At 42.0% G+C, this 16,937-nt stretch overlaps 2 protein-coding genes across 3 annotated transcripts in view; one reads left to right on the top strand and one right to left on the bottom strand.

The window, feature by feature from the left end:
• Nucleotides 1–16,857, top strand: part of LOC311279681 (uncharacterized protein) — a 71,647-nt gene extending 54,790 nt beyond the window's left edge. Inside the window, exons 16-19 of the mRNA XM_084391338.1 lie at nt 15,491–15,581; nt 15,729–15,774; nt 16,072–16,322; nt 16,471–16,857. Coding sequence (XP_084247464.1) covers nt 15,491–15,581; nt 15,729–15,774; nt 16,072–16,322; nt 16,471–16,528 — 446 coding nt within the window. The 3' untranslated portion in view covers nt 16,529–16,857. The remainder of the gene's footprint in view (nt 1–15,490; nt 15,582–15,728; nt 15,775–16,071; nt 16,323–16,470) is intronic.
• LOC311284041 (uncharacterized protein) lies at nt 5,610–8,929 on the bottom strand. Of its 2 annotated transcripts, none has more exons than XM_084398867.1 (6): nt 8,831–8,929; nt 8,358–8,720; nt 7,514–7,549; nt 7,298–7,411; nt 7,150–7,190; nt 5,610–6,662 (listed from the first exon to the last, which is right to left on the bottom strand). In XM_084398867.1, the coding sequence occupies exons 1-6, from the start codon at nt 8,877–8,879 to the stop codon at nt 6,405–6,407; spliced, it is 861 nt and encodes a 286-aa protein (XP_084254993.1). In that variant the 5' UTR covers nt 8,880–8,929; the 3' UTR covers nt 5,610–6,404. The 2 variants fall into 2 exon arrangements, with proteins under 2 accessions (XP_084254993.1, XP_084254992.1); XM_084398866.1 differs by having other exon boundaries at nt 8,358–8,717; nt 8,831–8,902.
• Nucleotides 16,858–16,937: the final 80 nt, after the last annotated feature.

The raw sequence follows: 16,937 nt of genomic DNA, 5'->3' as shown, positions 1-16,937 counted from the left end.
GGATGACCGTGACAGAGAGAAAACTGCCTTCACCACACCGTTTGGGCTATTCGAGTGGGACCGGATGCCGTTCGGGTTGTGCAACGCTCCCGCAACCTTCCAGCGACTTATGCAGCGATGCCTGGGAGGGCAACTAGTGGAGTCCACGCTGGTCTATTTGGACGATGTAATCGTTTTTTCCCCTGACTTTCAAACTCACCTGCATCACTTGGAGAATGTCTTTCGGGCCATGGAGAGATATGGGCTAAAGTTGAGGCCAGATAAATGCCAGTTGTTTCGCAAAGAGGTACAGTTCCTGGGACATCGAGTCAGTGCTGCCGGTATATCCCCTGACCCAGAGAAAGTTGCAGCAGTCCAAGGTTGGGAGCCCCCACGAACAGTGAGACAAGTACGGTCCTTCCTAGGCTTCGTAGGATATTATCGACGATTTATTAAAGGATTCTCTGGGCTTGCTAAGCCATTGAACCAGCTTCTTGCTGGTACTGGACGTTCCCGTGGCAAAGGCTCATCGACGGTGCAATGGGACTCAGCATGTGAAACAGCCTTTCAAAATTTGAAGCAGGAGCTTTTGAGGGCCCCTATCCTGGCCTATGCAGACTTCACTCAGCCATTTCTCCTGTATACCGATGCCAGCAATGCAGGATTGGGGGCGGTATTAGCCCAAGAGCAACAAGGAGTGGAGAAGGTAATTGCTTATGCCAGTCGAAGTTTACATCCTGCAGAGCGGAACGCAGCAAACTACAGTTCCTTCAAGATAGAGTTGCTAGCCATGAAATGGGCCATGGCCGAGAAATTCAAAGACTACCTGTGGGGAGCTAAGGTGACTGTGATCACGGACAACAATCCTCTAGTTCATTTACAGACTGCTAAGCTGGGAGCAGTGGAGCAGCGGTGGGTGGCTCAGCTTGCTAATTATGACTATCAGCTCAAGTATCGACCCGGCAGAGAAAACGCGAATGCTGATGCATTGTCCAGACTCCCAGCCATTCAGAGAAACGGTCAAACGCACCTCGATGCCCTTGGTCAAGAGGATGAATTGTTGGTGGCGGTCGTGGAAGCTCCCGGGACCCAGGGGGACATTCCGTCCAGTTGGGGATGGGACCCCGGACGGTGGAGCAGGTTACAGCAAGGAGACGAAGACCTGTGCCAGCTCGCCTCGCATCTCAGGCGGGGATTCAGGCTGCGAGCCGAGGAAAGGCAGGCTCAGACAGTGGGAGTACGACAGCTCCTGAAGCAGTGGAAGAGACTGCGGATTAGAAGTGGGGTAATCTGTCGTTCACTGCGAGATCAAAGAACTCAGGAAACCAGGTACCAAGTGGTGGTCCCAGAGGACCAAGTCCAAGAGCTGTTGGCTGCCTATCACACCCATGCTGGCCATCAGGGCCAAGAAAAGACTTTGTCATTGCTGAGGAGGTATTTCTACTGGTCGAAGATGGAGAAGAAAGTTGAAGAGTTCGTTCAGAGTTGTCCACGGTGTACGCTGTTTAAACGCCGGAAGGAACCTCGAGCCCCACTGGTCCCTTTTCGGCCGAAGGCACCTCTACATATTATAGGGATTGACTTCCTGACCTTAGGGAGACCCGCAGATCGATACCAAAACATCCTGGTAATGACGGATCTGTTTACCAAGTACGCCTGGGCCGCCCCCACAGTAGACCAGACGGCAGTGACTACAGCCAATGCCCTTTGGAAAACGGTAATACAGCCGTTCGGCTGTCCAGAGACCCTCCATTCGGACCAAGGTCCAAATTTTGAGTCCCGAGTCATACAGGAGCTGAGCCAGCTCTATGGTTGTCGAAAGACACACACGACTTCGTATCACCCCCAAGGCAACGGAGGATGTGAAAGATTCAATCAGACCCTGTTGGGGCTGTTGGGAACGTTGGAGAGTGAGCAGCAGTGTCAGTGGGCCGAGAGCCTCCCTACGTTACTACAAGCCTATAATAATAGCGTGCACAGCATCACCGGGTATGCCCCTTCTTACCTCATGTTTGGGCGTCATCTACGTCTACCTGTAGACTTGCTTCTGGGCACCGAGGCCACCGAAGGAGAGTACAACACAACGGACTGGGTAAATCGACACCATCAACAACTACTAAATGCCTACAAGCGAGTCTCAGACCATTTGAGTGCTGCAGCAGCTAAGAACAAGCGACTGTATGATCGAACTGCCAGAGAAGCCCCTTTACTGCCTGGAGAGCGAGTGCTGGTAAGGGACAACCGACGTCCAGGGAAAGGAAAGCTCCATGATCGTTGGGAATCGACACCATATGTGGTGGAGCACCGGCAGGGGCCTGATGCTCCAGTCTACTCGGTACGGCCTGAGGGAAAACCGGGACCTATACGAGTACTTCATCGAAATTTGCTCCGTCCATGTCCAAACTATCCACAGCCAGCGGCTGAAATACAAAGTGCGCCGCTTGCTCCCAATGTGCCCATGGTAGGGTGGGCAATAGTCCCAGGGAACCCCGAAGCGGAGGCCCGAGCGGCTTCACCCACGCCACCCCGACGCCCCCAGCGGAATCCCGAAGTAGAGGCCCGAGCGGCTTCACCCACGCCACCCCGACGGTCCCAGCGGGACAACCAAGGACAGCCGCCTGAGAGATATGGCGAATGGCATTAGAGAAGACCGGTTCCAGGGACTAGAACCGATTGGCAAGGGGGGATGTCACGGGTGACAAAATGCGGGGAAAAGCGGAACCTTTGTTTTCTTCCCATGTTTCCCGAGGGGAATTATTTTGGTGTAACACCTCACTCCGGTTCCGGGTGTAGCGGAGATATTGCGCGAACTAATTACAGCTGATGCACGACAGGTGTGAGGGAGAGAGAGGAGCGGTGTTTGTACAGGCTTTCCGCTTCACAAGAGGAGGATAAAAGAGCCATTCAGAGTCGAGTTAGAGCGAAGGTTGGAACTGGTCAAGCGAAGGTTGGAACTGGTAAAGGTTGATCGGTGTTCAGTTGATCAGTTGTTTGGCTGGGTCTCAGTTGTGTTTTGGGGTAGAAGATCTCCTGTAACTGTTGTGGAATACTACTGGATTGAACTGCTGCTTGGATCTGCTATGGAAGAGGAAGGAAGAAAGATAAGTGAATTAATTTCATCATTGAATCAAATGTAAAGCTTGAAGAAAAGATTGTGAATGTGAAATTTACTGTTGAGGAGGACATCTGTTTCAGATACATTGGATAGGAATTGAGAGTGAATATTTCCGTTGAAATGCATGGATGAAGCGAGGCTTCTGATCAGCCCTACTGTGTGAGTGATTTGCAGTTGTTTGCCTTACCTGATGCACGTCGAATTAATGCTGTGGATTTGTAGTGAACACGAGTGCTGTGTGCTATGCTGAGAAGAGTCTTCCAACGCCTGCTTTCATTCTTGTGAGATGATCTACTGGTCTCCATCTAAATCCCAGAACGATGCAACTGAACTGTCTCGTGAAGAACCGTATGGCTGTGGAAAAGTCTGAACCGTTATACTTAGTGATGGAGCCCTGAAGATGTATAACATCGCTGATAAAGCTGCTTATCGAGTCTCTTGCTAATGTCTGATGAAAGTGTTTGATGCTGAGAGAAGAAACCTTACCTGTTACCTACCGCCTGAGTCCTGCAGATGTGCAGCAATGCTGTGAAGTGAGTTTTAAAGTCACAATTTCTCTCTCACGACCTGATAAGAGAAGCTGCTGTTAAGAGAAGAAAAGCCCACCTGTTACCTACCGTCTGAGTCCTGCAGATATGCAGCAACGCTGTGAAGTGAGTTTTAAAGTCACAATTCCCCTCTCACGTCCTGATAAGAGAAGCTGCTGTTAAGAGAAGAAACCTTACCTGTTACCTACCGTCTGAGTCCTGCAGATGTGCAGCAACGCTGTGAAGTGAGTTTTAAAGTCACAATTTCCCTCTCACGACCTGATAAGAGAAGCTGCTGTTAAGAGAAGAAAAGCCCACCTGTTACCTACCGTCTGAGTCCTGCAGATGTGCAGCAACGCTGTGAAGTGAGTTTTAAAGTCACAATTCCCCTCTCACGTCCTGATAAGAGAAGCTGCTGTTAAGAGAAGAAACCTCACCTGTTACCTACCGTCTGAGTCCTGCAGATGTGCAGCAACGCTGTGAAGTGAGTTTTAAAGTTACGATTTCCCTTGCATGTCCTGATAAGAGAATCTACTGCTGAGCGAAGCAACATTGCCTGTTACTTACTGTCTGAATCCTGCAGATGTGCAGCAACGCTGTGGAGTAAGCCTTCCCAGCCACTATTACACCATTGGGTCTCGAAGACAGTGAATAGTCGATCCAGCGGCTACTCCGGCCGAATAGCCTTAGAAGACAAGAGTTGCTCATTCTTTCCCCAAGTTGATTATTATTCAATAAAGATTGTTGCTTGTGAACTAAACTACTTGTCTCCTCCTTTGTCCGTCTGTCGCGTGCCTGTGGTGTCGGCTCCTCACGGTGGTGTCTGGAGTCAGGGGCGGCTGGTCATCCGAGTCCGCCCCGGCCTGCACCGGTGACATCTCCATCTGTGTCTGACTCCAGTTCAAACACGTAAGGCTGCACTCACTACTGGGTATTATTGACATTTTGCCTGAAAGAAATTCGTCAGTTATGTAGTTCCCACAGTATCCGAAGCTCATAAAGGATTGGTCCTTGTCTGAATGGGGGCGGAGAGCAGCAGCTCATTTGCATTTAAAGACAACCTAATAAAAAAATCTGGGTGGTATTTTGGCATAATAGGTCAACTTTAAAGGTGCATTGTGTAATATTTAGGAGGATCTGTTGACAGAAATGCAATATCATATACATAACTATGTTTTCAGTGGTGTATAAAGTCTTACATAATGAACCGTTGCATGAACCGCAGTGGTGTATAAAACCTTACATAATGAACCGTTATATTTTTATCACCTTAGAATGAGCCATTTCTATCTACACACACCGCGGGTCTTTTTACATTGAAATAGACATTTTGCGCCGACATGTTCCTACAGTGGCCCTATACGGACAAACTACTACAGAGCGTTTAGTCAATATGTTGTTCTTCGTGCAAAAAAGCTAGCAAAGGTCAGCAAATTAAACACTGACACAATAATGAACAAGTAGCAATAACATATCGATTTACTGAATAATTAAGTAAACATAATTTCTTAATTAATCTTTGTTAAGAAACCTTAACTGGCTACTCTCCACTGTCTCAGAAGACGACATATTTTCCTGTTGGCCACCTTAACTTATGTTGGTTGCAATTTGCAACCTCACCACTAGATGCCGCTAAAAATTACACAGTACACCTTTAAAAGTACAACATGTAAAAATTTTGAATTAAGATATCCGAAAAAACCACTGGCACAGATATATGTATTTGTTCAGTTGCATACTTACAATATCCTAAATGTTTCCAAGAATTTGTAAATCCAGAGAAATTCACAATTTTAAATACTGCCCGTCACTTATCGCCTGTCAATGACGTAATATCCCCGGTTTCCGCTTGTACTGCCATAGTAACCATGGCGACAGACGTGAACAACTGCATAACGTCTAACAACACGCTGATGTTGTTTTGTTCAAACATTATGGACCATGGCAAGCAGACTTTGGGACAAAAGGAGAAATAAAATATCATTGTGCCGTTTTCGAGATGCTGAGAGCTTCGCGACACACTTCTATTTGAGACGCCGCTCTAGAATGTGCTTTATTAGACAGGTGAGCAAATGTACATAAAACAAATCAATGTTATGTAGCTTAACATGATGAAATGTTAGAATATGATCAGTATGATATATTAATGTTCATCTAGCTAACTGCTAGTCACATACAGCTAACTAACTTACACATAGAATAACATTATAACTTTCAACACACTCATATGCTGTTTAGTATGATAGAGTAACTGTTAGACCAAGTGAAACAGCGCTGCGTTACCTCTCAAGTTTAATTTGTCTAATAAACTGACCTGTGTGAGTAGTAATTCAGAAATTGCAGGTAGTTTGGTAGAATGAAATGTCCTCATTCCTTTATATCCCCAGGACTCGCGTGTCGCTGATATCTGTCTCTCATTAGCAATCGAGCCCTACTTCAAACCACAGTCATGTTAAAAACATCAGTGCATTCACTCATCCATAAACATTTCCCAATAAACATTATTAGATCCATCGGCATGACGACAAGTTCCATGATTCCACGCTCATTCACTGCGTCATCACTCTACGCCTTTGTTATTGTTTTGAAGAGGTTAGCGACTCCTAGCGGCGAAAAACTACATATTGCACCTTTAACAAAAGGCTGTATCAATTAATTCAGTAAACTTAATATTTTTTATTTTATTTTGTGAAAACAACACAAAAACTTGTGATGCTGACAGAGGTTGGATTATCGTAGCTGTCAGAGGAATCTAGGGTTTTGATGAGGCTGTTGATGAGGATTCAGTGATCAATAGTGTGATAGATGGCCTCTTCTTGAGCAGAATCTGCTGTTAAACTCTGATACACGTGACTCCGTCTACTGGCGTTCAGTTCTGTGTAGATCTGATCTTGTGTTTGTGCTGAAACAACATCTGTGTAGTAGGAGTCTGTGTCGACCGCTTCTGTGTTTGTGTAATCCAGGTTTATGGGTCTGTAAAATTCCTCTTTATCCCTTTGAGCTTTGGATGAGTCTGGAAGCATTATTCTCTGGTAGTCATCCTATATAAAATAAATAAATATAACTTATAAATTATAAGCAGATAACGGCTAATATATAATATGCACTGCCTTCTTAAGAGTCTATGATTGGATCATTATCACAGTGATTATTTTGTTTCTAGCATTTTATATTCCAGGATTACAATGTCAAGATTCATCAGGCTCAGATTGTGAAAGAATGGTTTGGAGGAGCATGAAGAATCATTTCCACACATGAATCGGCTCCTCTGAGTCCAGATCTTAAACTCACTGAAAGTCTTTAGGATGTGCTGGAAGAGACTTTACAGAGAGCTGGACTCTTGCATTGACAATACAAGATCCTGACCAAAAACATCACAACAGGTTTTCCATCCAGAGGTGAATCTTGTTATTGTCATCCTGGAATATGGTCATGATGTGTATAATAATATTAGTGTGTCAATAATTCTAAAATAACACTGATGTTAAGACAACGTTATTAATTATCAATGAGATTTGCTGTCGTCACCTGAACTGGGTTTGATATTGTCCTTCGGTGATGAGCAGAACCTGATAAGAACATAACGATTTAATTATCGATTTATTGAACTCTTTCAGAACCTCAACAGAAGATGTTTTGAAGAAAAAGACATGTTCTGTTAGTGCTGTAGTCTCACCTGAGTTACTGAGACTGCTGTGTTTCAGGACTTGAAACAGACCAAACAGAAACACGAAAAGCAGAGCGCAAACGCACATCAAAGCCACCATCATCATGAACCTGGAGTAAGACTCTGTTGATGCAAACCCACAATGAGTTGACTGAAAAAAGCAAAACCGTGTGTGTGTGTGTGTGTGTGTGTGTGTGTGTGTGTGTGTGTGTTTCGTAACCTCACCGCCAGCTTCTTCCGGGAACAGGTCTGTGGTTTGTTCTTGTGGATCCCCAGCATAGAAAACAAAAGTGAAAGGACTATAGTTCATCATCTGTATCGAAACCTCAGCTGGTATTCATTCACCACACATTTGAGTGAATTCAGTTCTCACAGTGACTCATTATGAGACGTGTAAGAGGAAGACGACGCTGTATCACATCCCATCTGAAACCAATCTGAGTCTCAGTGGCACCTCAGAAATCCCTGTAACTGTTGAACGGTCGTGTTTCTCAGCGCAAATGATGCCGAACAGATCGAGATTGCATTAATAACCGATCGGGTTGATGACAAATACACAATACATGGACGTTTATTTTCATCAAGATATTAGGTGTCACAGTCTGTGTGATGAATCTGTATATTTCATGTCCTCATGGCTCAATTTACATGAGCTCTTAAAAACCACAGGCAAAGTGAAAAATAACTTTTTAAAATAGTTGTACATGGAGCTTGAATGTATTTTTTTTTCCACAATTTTGATGTTTAGACAAATTAAGATATTTAAGTCAAGTCAAGTCGCCTTCATTTATATAGCAACTATAGATTCTTTCAAAGCAGCTTTACAGTGATAATAGGAGATTACAGTAACAGAGATTGTTTGGCTTTACAGCAGCTCTAGAATAAAGTTATTGTCCAGCTAAAGTTAGTTTTGATTGATTCACTTCCGTTGCAAAGATCATTGGTTATTAACTTAGGGGGCGCTTACACGACACCGTTCTAACAGAAAACCCTTCTCATCACATCAACTGCTCGTATATATTAAGGATATTCTTTAGGACGGATAGTCTTCAGCTGTTGTGAATCTCACCTTTGCTGACTGTTATCCAGATCTCAGAGGTAAAGTCAGGCAGGAGATCGATATCTACACCACACCAGTACTTCCCCGAGTCTTCTGGAGCCAGTCTAGAGACGAGAGCCGTGAGAACATGAGCGCTGGTGTCGTCCAGAAGAGCCAGTCTCCCTCGTTCAGACCTCGTGTCTCGATGGGCCGTGTGAACACACTGAGGATCTCTCGGAGAAAACCAGCCGCTCGTCTGACAGAAGAACTTGCTGTTATTCTCGTATGTTTCAGGGTATCTGCAGGAGACTGAGATGTTGCTTCCCACAGATCCAGTGACGGTAAGAGCCAGTGAGTTATTCATCAGCCACAGCGCTGACAGAACAAGCACTGCTGACAGAGGCAGATTCAGAGTTATTAGGCTGAATTGTGGTGTTTATCAATGACACTGAAGAGTAAAAAGTGCAATTCTTACTGATTTAGTGTTAGGACAGATATCATACCTGAGAAACTGATGGAGGAGACGGTTCTCATGACTATCCACTTGAACATCAACTCCCACTACCTGTTCTCACACTACATACTAGATAGATATTGTGTGTGTGTGTGTGTGTGTGTGTGTGTGTTTATAGAGTTACACTTCCCTAATAATGCACATGGATAAACACAAACACAGTGTCAGAAGTATGATCTGAAAAACAGCTCCCTCTTCAGGACAGTGGAGGTAAAGTCTGGCCATCCTCAATGTTACACCATCCATCCATCATATTGGTGCCTGATTCTTTTATATAAGGGAATGAAATTACATGTTACTGCCCCATCCATCCATCCATCCATTCTTTCTTTCTTTCTTTCTTTCTTTCTTTCTTTCTTTCTTTCTTTCTTTCTTTCTTTCTTTCTTTCTTTCTTTCTTTCTTTCTTTCTTTCTTTCTTTCTTTCTTTCTTTCTTTCTTTCTTTCACCCACAAAATTATCAACCCACCCCATCCATCCATCCATCCATCCATTCATCCATCATATTGTTGCCTGATTCTATTTTAAGGGAAGGCAATGGCATGTTCCTCCCTCAAATAGGGGTAAATACTGAACATGCCTGTAAACACACACAGTTTGATCTTATTTTATAAACACTGTCTTTAAAAATGAAGAACTGCTTGTCTTAAAGAAAGAAGATCACTTTTCAGGAAGCTGAAAAACACCATCTAATCATGTTGACAGGAGGCTTCCCTTCACACTGAAAGTTTCATTTGATATTTGTAATGTAAGCTCTATAGTAATGCTTTTAGATATTCTTTAACCAATCCTTTAGAGAGAGTGTTTTATCTTATTCTATTTGCAAGTGGTTTCATTCGGGTTGTTCCTGTCTCGGGGTGGGGAAGGTTGCTCAGACTTTAAAAAGAGGAAGGAAACAACTGTAAAATAGCAGAAGAAAGTTTTCAGCTTGCATTTGCACTTCACTCTCCTGGAGTCTGTTATCAGCGGCTGAAACTACAAAACGGTAAGAGATTCACTTGTTCAGTAATTAATATTGTCTAACTAATTAATCTCCACACAAGAAAATGGAAGTGAGAAACATTTTCTTTCATAATAACCTCTGTTAGATGGCTCATGTGTTCATAACGTTATCTTTAAATGAGTTTCATCTGTGGAAATCTACTAACAGTGAAGATTGTAAAGTGTTTGTATCATTTTTGCAGTGTTTATAATGCAATAACCGGCTGTTATTATAGTTTTGATGAAATGAAAGATGACATATTGTACTGTTGTGTAAATTATTTAGTTTCCTGTGATGTCACTGATAACTCTTGCTCTGGTGTTTCTGCTCCTGATGCCAGGTGAGTCTCTCCTGTAAATGACATACGAGTTCATTACTAACTAAGAGTAAAAGGGTTTGGCTAGTTAACATGGATCAGTTAGCACTGCTGGTGCCCCAGGAAAAATAGCACTGGTAAAATATCTACTATAATGGAGTTAAAAAGCAGTTTGCTTCTAAAGAAAATGGTATTATTCAGGTTATGCTGATATAATGCTGAAATAATGCTGATATAAACTGCTAACATTTAGAGCATAACGTTTTTCATGGTTAGTGTTCAATGTTCTGCTTCCTGCATTTCATCACCTTCTGTCTGATGGCTGTAGGTTTTACACATATCACACCATAAGTGTAATTCTTCATTTATTAACACTGGTTTTGTAAAGACAAACAAGTTTTAATGAAAGTTTGTGGTCCGGTTTAACTCATAGCTGGGTATTTGTTTCCTTGTGAATTTTGTGTTTCAGGGGTTTCTAGTGATGATTGGGGTGTGAGTTACAGTCCTTCACACATCTGTGCACTAAAGGACTCAACAGTGATAATGAGATGCACTTATACATACCCTACTGGATATAAGATCATGAAAGCGTTCTGGACTAATAAAAATAGTGAAGAGCCTCCAGATCTGTCTAATGACCCTGAATACAGTCAGAGGCTTCAGTATCTGGGAGATAAACAGCAGAACTGCAACATCAGACTGAGTCATGTGACACTGAAGGATTCACACAAGTACTATTTCAGATTCATCACGGATAAACCTGATGGAAAATGGATTGGTGCTCCAGGAGTGACTCTTACTGTCACAGGTGACTTTGATGAGGTTTATCTCTTCTTCTGTGCATTATGTTGAATAATAATCAGTGTATGACAGCAGCTCTAGATATAATGTGTGTGTTGTGTTCAGATCTTCAGGTGGAGTCTCCTGAGAGAGTGACAGAGGGATATTCAGTCACTCTGAGATGTAAAAGCAGCTGCGCTCTGACTGACAGAACATTCATCTGGTACAGAAACTCACAGCCATTAACTGAGAGAAGAGACAGAAACAATGAACTCCTGCTGCAGTCAGTCAGAAGAGAGGATTCAGACAGATATAGCTGTGCTGTAGACGGACACACTCACATCTCTCCTGCTGTTCAGCTCAATGTCATGTGTGAGTATGTTCTTTAAAGTTTTCTTTCCAAAGCGAGTAGAGTTCACTCGTCCCTCCTTTTCTTTAAAAATGATAGTAATTGGGGCTAATATTTAAAACATTTAAATGCTCACTGTTTCAATAGTACAGTCACAAAACATGAACAATATGTGTGATTTTAACATTTTATGATATATTCAGTTATATATATATACAGGGCTTGACATTAACACCCGCCAACCCGCCAAATGCGGGTGGATTTTGCTCGTGGCGGGTAACATAGTCACTCCAACTAGCCACTTTGGCGGGTTGAATAATTGTAGTCTTTTTTCAAAAGGCATCTGAAATAAGTGTGACACTACAACTGAACTCCCATGAGTATTAGGGCTGTCAACGAATATTCTAAATTCGAATATATATTCGAATAGTTTTAAAAAACAGAATTTCGAAGGTGAAAATGAATATTTGAATGTGGAAAAACGCCCGCGGTAGCAGAGGCGCGGCTGTCTGCTTTGCGAGTGGGCGCGCTGCCTGAGGGGTCAGGGACAGCTAACAGGAAGAAGCGTTAACATTAAACAGAAACATTACTATAGTGTGGGCTACTGCACTGACTGAATAGATATTGCATGAATAAGGTAGGTTAGATACAGCAGTTTCATGCACTGCAGGCTTCCACTGGTTTGATTATTTACCGTTTCATGTCAAGAAAATGTACCATGTTTACCACAGCACAGCTCGCTCGGAGCATTCAATGTCGGTTCTATATACTGTAAAACTTCAATTAATGTTAATAATATTTGTTTCAATCACTGAATGAAGCCTGCTATATAAGAGTCTATATAAGATAATATATAACTTAAATTGCTTGCACAAAACTCTTGATCAGCACTCAACATTTGCTTTGTTGTTGTTCATTTAAACCGTTATGCGCAGAGAGCGTGACGCCTCATTCGCGCCGCAAGACCTCCAGACGCGTGTAAACGCGTCTTTACATTGAAATCACTCGCGCCAGACGCTCTATTTGGTGTGAACGCAGCATGAGCGTGAGGGCAAGAGAGAGAGAGTGCCTGCGAGTGAGCGAGAGTGAGGTCTGCGGTCTTGGCCATTAGTTGATTTACTTGTTTTCGTGTAGGTAATACATTGTCAAATATGTTTAAACTTAAATAAACTACCTATACAAGTATGTCTCTTTGTATTAATTTGTCCTGTTATTGACGTAATGCGCGTCATTGACAAAATGCGCAACCAGATGTTCAAATAGTTCTAATATAGGCTATGTGTTTTTTTTAGAGGGAATATTCGAACGTCATTTTTTAGCAATTTTGACAGCCCTAATGAGTATTACATGCACACAGTGTTGCCTTGCGCTTGCGCGCTAGTTACCGACAACACAGAAACGAAGAGACAGCTAGCTGCCCTGCTGGAGTTACGTCGTATGTTGGTGGAGCTATGTGGCGACATATAATACATAATACATGGTTTTATTTAAAAAAAGGAGCTTTACACACAACCTTATCAGAGCTAATGATAATGACCTGTATTGTTATATATTTATGTAGTCTTGATTTGGGTGTGTACAGTGGTTTTACATTTAAAAGGGTTGTAAATCTATTTCGAGTAAATTTTAGCACGCCATAGTCAACTTTTATCAGGTAATTTCACAACAACAAAAATGTGGCTAGTAAAAATGTTGTGTGGCTAGTAACTTTGGAAAACCACTAGCCACATTGGCTAGTGAGCAAAAAAGTTAATGTCAAGCCCTGTATATATATATTACTCCCTTGTCATGACAACGCCACACCATAAACACAACACACTAAAACAGCTGTTCAAATAATAGTTTAAACACCTTTAAAGCTCAAATAATGCACATATTTGAACAAAATACTGATTGTAAATGCTTTTATGAAATAATAAGATTCACATTTATGCCTTTAAATCCTACAAAATTAGCCCCATTCACTTCTATTGTAAGTACCTCAAAAAATGTTTCTCTTCTCTATCTAGTGGTGAAATTGTATATGACTATCAACTGAATATTACTTTCCAGCCCCTCCCATTCCTGAGGGGGTTTTAACTCCTACGGTGGCCGTATTATTTACAAGGTTAACAATCCTTTTTCATCATTGACGTGAGGAAAAGTATCCTAGACGGTGTTCTAGCGTTATCCACAACCAATCATCTACAGCCAATCAACTACAAAACTTTGAATTTACACAAATAGGCTGAATTACCTCTGTTGCTAGAGCGCCTATTGAGATCAGAGGAGTGAGGTTTACTCGCACAGCGACTACTAGCTGGCCTCCGTTACATGTGGTCTGGGGGAAACCGTAGTACCCCGGAAGAAACCCACGCTGACACGGGAGAACATGCAAACTGAAAGGACTCCTGGCTCAGCCGGGGCTCAAACCGGGGACCTTCTTGCTGTGAGGCAACAGAGCTGACTAATGAGCCCCTGTGCCGGCCGGATTCATGGATAAGGACTGTTTATTTCTCAGAATCTCCTGCGTCGTGCACTTACTTGTGATGAAAAGTCTGATTCATTTCCGCGAGCCGGTTCATTCGGACAGCTGGTTTAAAAAAACGATTTGTCTGTTCCATACGTCATCAAGCAATGATGGCACTACGCCATCCTCGGTAATCCTCTGCAGACTTCGACAGTGGGGTCTTTTTGAGTGGCACATGCTACTTTAGCTTGTGTGTTTTGAGTCATTAACCTGGAACTAAAGTTTGATTCAGTTTGATTAATGAACCGGCTCGACTGGTTACTTCCTACCGACTCAAAAGAACAATTCGTTCAAGAACCGAACATCACTAGCGCTGTCTACAGCCACACCTAACAATTATGTTACTAACTACAATTTTTGTCATGTAATTTGGAATCAGTAGCCGACTATAGTTTGTAAGTAATCTATCCAGCACTGATTTACTGACTACCACACACACAGAAAAAAGTGTGTGTTTTTTATCGTTTTGGATATTTCTTAATAAGTGACATGACCTTTTGACTCAAGGATCCATGGATTCATGTTGTTTATGCTAAATTCTGCCCCTATCATCTGTATGTAAGAACAGAAATAGAAGTGCTTTGGTGGGGCGAGTGACGGGTGATACTATATGTTTCTCCTGTAGATCCTCCAGTGAATCCTGAGATCTTCATCAGTCCAGCTCGTGTAATAGTGGAGGGAGATTCAGTGACTCTGACCTGCATCAGTGACTCAAACCCTCCTGCAGACATCAACTGGTTTAAAGGAGGAACGTTTGTAGAATTTGGAATAATCTACAACATCTCAAAGATCAGCTCTGATGACAGTGGAGAATACAAGTGCAAGTCCAGAAATGAACATGGAGAGAAATACTCTGATGCTGTGACTTTAAACGTCATGTGTGAGTTAATGATAAAACATAAGATGCAAATTTTCTGTTTTGATAAATTCAGTCCATATTAGTAATTTAAAACATTTGTAATTCAATTTAAAAAATAAAAATAATAATAATAATAATAATAATAATTGTTATTAGACCGTCCCAGGAGCGTCTCAGTGTCCATCAGTCCATCTGGTGTAATAGTGGAGGGAGATTCAGTGACTCTGAACTGCATCAGTGACTCAAACCCTCCTGCAGAAATCAACTGGTTTAAAGGAGGAACGTTTGTAGGATCTGGAAGAATCTGCAGCATCTCAAAGATCAGCTCTGATGACAGTGGAGAATACAAGTGCAAGTCCATCAATAAACATGGAGAGAAATACTCTGCTGTGACTTTAAATGTCATGTGTGAGTTAATGATAAAACATGAGATGCAAATTTTCTGTTTTGATAAATTCAGTCCATATTAGCAATTTTAAAAATGTGTACTACGATTTAAAAATGATAATCTGATAATTGTTATTAGACCCTCCCAGGAGCGTCTCAGTGTTGATAAATGGATCTGGTGTAATAGTGGAGGGAGATTCAGTGACTCTGAACTGCATCAGTGACTCAAACCCTCCTGCTCTGAACTTCAGCTGGTTTAAGGAGAATGAACCCTCAGCTGTTGGATCTGGACAGAGTTTCAGTGCACTACAGAGTGGACGCTTCTACTGTGAGGCTCACAATCAACATGGATCTCAGAGATCAGACGCTGTAACTGTCACTGGTGAAGCTTTTATTTTATAAAGGGTTCAAGACAGTTATAGTATGTAGCTTTGAGACTTAATCTGAACAAAAAATTTTCATCTTTCAGTACATCGTGGTCATGGCTGGCTCGTCTGGTTGGGGATCACCGCGTGTTTAGGATTCTTCATCGTCATCATCATCATCATTCTGTTTATAATGTAAGTTTGATTAAAATCATTCTCAGTTACAGTGAGTGTATGAATGTAATTCACTTTCAGACTAGTGCAGGTGGAAATGCCTAATGTAATGTGATTAGTAATTAATCTTTAAAATGCAGCTTACAAGTTTAATGTCTGTTAAATCAGGAGAAAACGAAGAGGGGCTAAAGCTGAAGACCTCACAGAAAAACAGGTAAATCTTCCAGACACAACATGTGAATAGTCTAGTTAGACGGGGCCATTCACACAAAACATGAGAGAGTCAGTGGAACGAGAGACAAAAAACCCCAGAAAGTCTAGAGATGTGTTTTTAAAAGTTTACTGCATTTTAATTTCAGTGCTGTGTTTATAACAGTCACACACGTCGGTCTAGCACGAGTTTACATAGAAAAACAATGGAAAAGTAGTGCACTGAAATAGAAAAACGTGTTCTGTGTGAACAGCCTTTAAATGTGAATGATAAATAATATTTAATTTTCCTCCGTTTCAGGACAATCTGTACTCTACCGTAACAGGGGGAGACGTTCATGTTTCTGAATCAGCCGATTGTGATGACGCTCAGTACGCCAGTGTTACTTCCAGCAAACCCAGAAGAGACGGAAATGCTCCTGAATGCAGAGATACTGAGGAGATCCAGTATGCAACTGTCCAACATCACAGAAAGACCGAGACGAAGAGAGCAGAGGAGAACGAAAGCCACTACGACAATATCAGGATTCGTCAGCCTGATTCTGTCCTGAGGTGAGAAGAACGAGCTTAAAGAGACAGTTCACGCAATAATAAAACGTTTGCCATCTACTCACCCTCATGTTATCTGATTTGTTTAATGAATTTTATCATCATGTATTCTGATACATAACATGATTGTTGTTTTATTTCATTTTTTTAGGCTATCAAATGTGCAGACTGTGGAAGAGGAGTCTGTGATCTACAGCAGTGTCAAATGAGTAAATGAGACCATCATGAAGACAAAGGTCAAAACAATTAAACAATATTCTGAGAGTAGGGCTGTCCATTTAGCATGCTAATTCACTCAGTTATTTATTTTTCATTAAATCAGGTGAATAGATGTCAGGAATGCAGTGTCTGTGATCTTTTTCTCATTACAAGAGCAGAATACAATGGAAAGAGCCAATGAACCAGCAACACGCGTTTAGTGAGACTAAAAACATTTTGTGATGTCACTGCTTGGTAATTTGTTTGTTAAAGTCATTTGAACTTTTGACTTCATGTGTTTTCTGTAAGCAAATAAAAAGGCTGTATCAGTTTGACCAAATTCAAGCTTGTGTGTGGTCATTTCTGGGTCTTTGTAGACCTAATCTCAGAGTAACCTATTATATGTGATAGCTGGGTTAT

This window comes from Rutilus rutilus (genome assembly GCF_951802725.1).
Source record: "Rutilus rutilus genome assembly, chromosome: 2".
In the NCBI taxonomy this organism is placed as follows: domain Eukaryota; kingdom Metazoa; phylum Chordata; class Actinopteri; order Cypriniformes; family Leuciscidae; genus Rutilus; species Rutilus rutilus.
The sequence above is the reverse complement of the archived record's forward strand: the minus strand, read 5'-3'. Positions and strand labels throughout refer to the sequence as shown.

Excerpts from the sequence above, each read along its gene's own strand:
- LOC311284041 (XM_084398867.1), bottom strand. The coding sequence starts at position 8,879 with ATGTTCAAGTGGATAGTCATGAGAACCGTCTCCTCCATCAGTTTCTCA. Across the intron at positions 8,721-8,830 it reads CTCCTCCATCAGTTTCTCAG|CAGTGCTTGTTCTGTCAGCG; the intron begins GTATGATATCTG and ends TGCCTCTGTCAG. Across the intron at positions 7,412-7,513 it reads GTTCCCGGAAGAAGCTGGCG|AGTCTTACTCCAGGTTCATG; the intron begins GTGAGGTTACGA and ends TTGCATCAACAG.